Source organism: Ictalurus punctatus, chromosome 3 (assembly GCF_001660625.3).
Source record: "Ictalurus punctatus breed USDA103 chromosome 3, Coco_2.0, whole genome shotgun sequence".
In the NCBI taxonomy this organism is placed as follows: domain Eukaryota; kingdom Metazoa; phylum Chordata; class Actinopteri; order Siluriformes; family Ictaluridae; genus Ictalurus; species Ictalurus punctatus.
This window is the reverse complement of record NC_030418.2, coordinates 7,873,580-7,879,662: the sequence shown is the minus strand read 5'-3', so window position 1 is coordinate 7,879,662 and position 6,083 is coordinate 7,873,580. Positions and strand designations below refer to the sequence as shown.

At 38.2% G+C, this 6,083-nt stretch overlaps 1 protein-coding gene across 2 annotated transcripts in view; it reads right to left on the bottom strand.

Annotated features, from left to right (window-relative positions):
• tmem63ba (transmembrane protein 63Ba) overlaps nucleotides 1-6,083 on the bottom strand; it is a 51,480-nt gene continuing 45,397 nt past the window's right edge. For both annotated transcript variants that reach the window (XM_017463713.3, XM_047154349.2), the window contains 4 exons: nucleotides 4,627-4,794; nucleotides 4,005-4,120; nucleotides 3,848-3,919; nucleotides 1-2,600 (listed from right to left, as the gene is read on the bottom strand). In XM_017463713.3, coding sequence (XP_017319202.1) covers nucleotides 2,421-2,600; nucleotides 3,848-3,919; nucleotides 4,005-4,120; nucleotides 4,627-4,794 — 536 coding nt within the window. In that variant the 3' untranslated portion in view covers nucleotides 1-2,420. The remainder of the gene's footprint in view (nucleotides 2,601-3,847; nucleotides 3,920-4,004; nucleotides 4,121-4,626; nucleotides 4,795-6,083) is intronic.

Genomic DNA, 6,083 nt, shown 5'->3' with positions numbered 1-6,083 from the left:
TTTTATCAGTAAAGGCTGAATTTATTGTTTAAAGACATGGAAGGCTCTGAGGTGGACATTATAAAAAAGATTTCTGAGGAACAAAGGAAGCTACAATAGAAAAGTTTAGCTGTCACAATAAAATGGATGCTTAGTGTTCTTGAGAGAAAAAAAAAACAACAACCCAAAAACCAACGTCTTGATTGACAGTACATGTTTGAGCTGTATACATGCTCTTAAATGCCACAGTTTAGTGTTCATGAGAGCAGTGCAGTGACAAACCACACACACACACACACACACACACACACACACACACACACACACACACACACACACACACACACACACACACACACACACACACACACACACACACACACACACACACACACTCGTTCCAACAGCTCCACTTTAGTCAGATCCTCCTGTTCCAATGAGAAACTGTAGCAAATGAAATAAATAAAATCTCAGAAACAAGCAGAAACATTGACAAGAGTTGTGTGCATAAAGTGCAGCCTCCAGGTCATATTTCATCATTTTAAATCATCATCTACAGGATCAAACACCCCCAGAGTTACAAATTAATCAGATAAACACAAGGATTTCCTTAAGTCAAGGATTAATGGAAATGCTGCATCATCATGAGTGTTTTCTTATCACCATGATTCATGTTTAAAGTAACACGAGGAGCAGCATCATTGCTATTGAAACATGAGTAGGAGCATCACTGCCATTCATAAATTAGTGAGATTATAAGATTTACATCATTTTTCAAGTGTCAGTACAGAAAAACAAAAAAGAAATGTGCATCGCTTCTCCTCCTAATCTGTAGTCATAGGCTCACAAATTACTCACCATGGTTTCATGACAGAATATGGCAGGCCAAACATTTGACAGTGATTTCATGTAAACAATTAAAATGCATGGACGATTAATTCAGTAGTCATTTTTTTCAGTACCAACCAGGGCCTGTTGATATGGCATGTGATTTTACACTGATACACTCACACTCACTTTCTCTTTATCGCTCTTACGTCCCACAACGCTCGTTCAGCTGCTTCTATAAAGAAAGCAGGTTGGAGATACGGTGAAATCCACAAAAAAAGACGTCAACGACAGACTATCCCTGCATTTAAAGTTTTGCTCGTTCCATTTTTTGTCGTGGGACATAAAAAAAAAAAAAATGCATTCAGTGATCGACTATGTTGATTGCTACGTTGTTTAGAATTTATGGCAGAATTAAAGGATCTGATGATGCTGCTCCTTACATTAGCAACAAAACAATTACATATACATTCAGTATCCTTTTTAACAAAAGTATCCCATCCTCTCCAAAAAAAAGAAGAAAGAGGAAGAAAAAAAAGGCGAATACACAACTCATGCTAGAACGTGCAAGGAAGTGACGACCCTATATGGTCTGTCTTTGAGAACATCCACCAAAATCAAGAATTCACGAGATCACGTTACAATCAGGTAGTAAAGGCATCTAGATCACAGTTATAACCCCCGAGTCTGTTTAATAAAGTAGTCCGTAAATCCCATTATGAATGAGACTGTTTCTGCAGCCGAACCCTGACAATAATCAATAACCTGCAATCTAGCCAATGATTTGCTGGATAGTCGGCTCTGCTTCAGTACGTAACCACGCAGTGGTAAAACAACCCAATGAGATGGTAATTGTAGGAGAGCCACAGCAGCTGTGTTTAGGTCAGCTGTAAAACCCTGCATGGAAGCAAAGTACTTGGTGCATGCTTAATTTTTTTGTTCCCCCCCAGTGTGTTCAGTTACAGCTGAAGCCACAAAGAACAGTCGTAACATTAACAGTTTGGCTCAAGACTGCAAAACTGACACAGGTTTTATTTTATTTTTTTTACCAGAGAACGAAAAACGACAACCCTGCATTTCCATAGATAGCAAGTTGGAGTGTGTCCAGGTAAATACTCACTTTCAGAGAACAGTTTACATTTCTGAACCCATGAACCTACTGATTACAAACTTCAGACTAGTAACACAAAATAGGTGCATAATGCATAAATACCATGATCAAAAGGATTTCTCCCAAAGCAAAATGGATTTGCAATCACAACAGATTCCTCCAGCCAATGGTGATGCAGGCGATAGAGAGCCAGTCGTACATGATGTGAACAAGCCGTCATGAAGCAGCATGAGTGACTCGGTGAACTCGATTAGATTTAAGTTAGTGTGTAGTAGCACAAGTGGCTTTTTTCCATGTCAAGTAAGAAAGGAAATGGTCGAGCCTTGTTAGTGTTTGCTAGCTGCCCTCCAAGCCCAAAGGAAGAAACGTATCCAGAGTGTGATCCCCCTGGTCCGGACAACACAAGGGTCCTGAAGCACAGCTTTATCCGATCTCAGTACAGTGTGTTTGCTTTTGATCTAATTATAGTCTGTCTAGCTCTATATACTGAACGTAGTGTGCCTCACTGGTGCACCTCGTTGTCGATGAGACTGTCCTCTCCTGACTGGAAATCCCCCTCATTGACAACTGAGCCCGGTGCCATGAGCTCGTCATCCTGCGGGGAACTCTGGCCGTATTCCTCACCACTCCCGGAGACTGACTCCTCTGGGCCCTGCTCCTGTAGGACCTGTGCGATGTACCTCTGTTGAGGGACAGAAGGAAAAGGGGGAAATGTAATCAAACGTAAAAGCAACTGGAGGTGGTTAGCAAACACGTGTTCTATATTTTTTTTAGCATATATTCATTATTCTTTGGTGTTTTAGAGCAAGGACCAACATAATCCCAATACATCCCCAACATCCAGATTTGACAACCTTGAGAAACAAGCTGTAGTGTTTCTCCATCACTAGAGTATGCCTCTCTGTTAGTGCTGGGCAATATGGCATCACTATACTTTTGTATAATACACTGATATGTTACACGAGATATATATATATATATATATATATATATATATATATATATATATATATATATATATATATATATATATATAAATAGAAAAACAACTGCTGGCAAAACAAGTGCAGGTCATAAAACGTCAATATATGATCGATTGTTATTTATTTTAAAATGACATTTGTAATTTTGTAGCTCTGGGTGACCAAAAGGAAGAGTTCTAATGGATCTTGTAAATAGGCCTGATCTCGCTAATGCATTCACGAAAAAGTAATCTGGCTCCATCTACTAGATCTTCCTGATACAACACTGCTTGCGTGCTTTTAATACAACTGGTAAAAGCCACTTAAAACACCCCGTTCAACTTGCAATTTCAACTGGTCAACAGTCCCTTCCCGGTTTACTGAGTGACTTCAAATCAACATGGACGCTCACACTGTGCACAGTGTAAAGTCCCCCTTCTGTACTTTTAAATGAGTTTACAGCAGTATTGGCTTTTGATCAGTTAATATACAGACACAATAAAAGAGCGGTTAAAGCAGCTGTTTATGAGTTTTAGCTGCTTTCACAGAGTAAAAAAAGACATGCGTTTGTGGAGGCGTCCATGTTTTTTCCCCACTTGGTGGGATATGAACTATCATAACTTGTAAATGACCACTTACAAGGCACCACAGATGCAGGATAAAAGTAGGCCTATATGCTATGGGTTTAAGCATACATGTTATGTTATGTTTGAAAATTTCCAGATTATCGGTACATGAAAGGCATCAATCCCAAGCCTAATTAAAACCCTAAAAAATATATTTTTTTAAAAGACTGAAAAGGATGGAAAGAATTCCACTGTTAATTAATTCACACATTTCTTTACTCTTTATATGTGAGAATACCAAAATGCATAGCACTTATGACAGTTATGTAAATGCACGTGATGGTGTGATGAGTTGAGAGAATGACAGACAGCAGGCTACACTCATAGCCATTCACTCTCACCGCAGATTTGGTGGGTGGGGAGGTGCCAGGCGGCTGTCCGTTCTCTACCCCATCCACTTCCTGCGAGTCAATCTACAGAGAATACATGAAGCACAGGTTCACAGAGACGTAAAATACAGTACAGTACACACAACCGCTTTCATGGGCACAGACTTACCTTGTAATTATGTGCGCTTAGGTACTTAAAATGTCCGAAAACAACGTGAGAGACGCAAATTATGATGGTGATTATCAGAACCACAAATGTGAACATTGAGGTGGCAGTGAGGAACCCTAGAAAGAGCGAAGACGACAAAGAACAGATGATAAAACAAAAAATTTTGTTTAAGGAAAAACACACACACACACACACACATATATATATATATATATATATATATGTATATATATATATATATATATATATATATATATATATATGTGTGTGTGTGTGTGTGTGTGTGTGTGTGTGTGTGTGTGTATAAAGGATGTCTTTATTAATTCTATTCAAATTAACAAATGAATTAACGTTCTAAGCCAATACATGAATACTGAATATTGCAAATCTTTTACAAATGGCACCTAGATAATAGGCAACACATTTTATCCACTGAACAGTCTCTATGTCAGATAAGGTTTTATCATTTAAGGCTGGGCGTGCTAAGCAGTGCAAAATATACACAATACCTAAGCTATTGGAATTTTACATTAGCTGTGTGCAGTAATCATTTATGCATGGTAGCAGCAAAAACATTGAATGAAGGAAAAAGACGAAGACAGTTTCCTAAAAGGCCGCTCACCTATGCGTACAATGGAGAAGAAAAGCAACCAGAAGAGGCACAGGATGGGCGCAGCCACCACCTGGTTCACAGCTCCGGAGTGGATCTTCTTATCCAGTTTGGACGGCAAGTAGGCGTAGTACATATTATACCTGTCCACGAGGTGCTTTAACAACATGTACATTAAGCCTAAATGGAGGACAGAAGGAGTGGTTAAAAGGTTCAGGTAAATTTTCATTAAGTCTGCTTTGTGATTGTTTTTGCTGTTGTGCCCTTTTGTTAACCATAGCATTAATCTTCTTGTCCTGCTGTGAGTCGCCCTGTAAAATATTATCTCAATGGAAAGCTGGAGGTGTCAGATCAGACTCGCTACACGTTTTTTCGGACTCATTCGTCATATGACATCAGTTCCTGGCATAAGCATCATGTCTGTGTAACTGCCATCAAGCCACAATTTAAGGCATCAGAGATGGCATGGCTGTTGTGCTAATTCACAGCTACTTTCATATTAAACATTAGGCTACTACTAATGCTTTTTACTAGAGATGCACTAATGTATCGGTCGATAATTGGTATCAGCCGATAAAGGCTATTTTTCCCTGCTAGCGGCCATCGGCCGACAGTTTAGAAACATCCGATGATCGAGGCCGATTATATCCTGTCGATCAAAAGGGCGGGAAAACACATGGATTTCATGCTGTGTGTAAAGATGATGTCTCTTGTGTGGAATGATATCAAAACTGCAGTTTGTAAGTGCTGTAAGCTCTGCACTGCTAAAATTTTACACCGGTGAAGCAGGTGTCTAATTTTTTTGCCGCGCTACTCGCGCTGAATTAAAGCGCTAGTACACTGATGAAAGATTTAAATGAAGATGAGTTGACAAAAGTGTATAAATGGCACAGAAAAATATACTTGTAGGGTAGTGTATTTCATATCCAGTTAATGTTAATATATAAAAAAGTTGATATTATATATTACCAGTTTGATGTCAGTGCTGAAGTAGAAATGTTTTTGTTTGTTGTGAATGAATGTGACACTAACAGGAGGTTTTTTTTTTTTTTTTAAACAATTCAGTCAATGTTAATATGAATTAATAACATTTAATAAGTTCAGAAATCTTACTTTAATCTTCAGAATTTAGTTCATGTGTTAATGTTAATTAGAGTAATGTGTTTTCTGTTTATGAGACCAGTTACTGTTAAACAACTTGCTGAAATGGAGAGAATAAAGTTTTTATTTGCATTTGCTTCAAAATTGCAGAATTAATTATTATTCATTTAAAAGAAGGTATAAAAGGCAGAACTATCATGTCGGTTATCGGCCGACATCACTAATCGCATCTCTACTAGATGCGGTATCGCATCTCTACTTTTTACATTCACAATAAATATTATTTATTTATTTCTACCAATAGCTACGTTACCCTATATCACATGACAATACATGGACTGAAATGCTTTGACCATTATGATATGTAA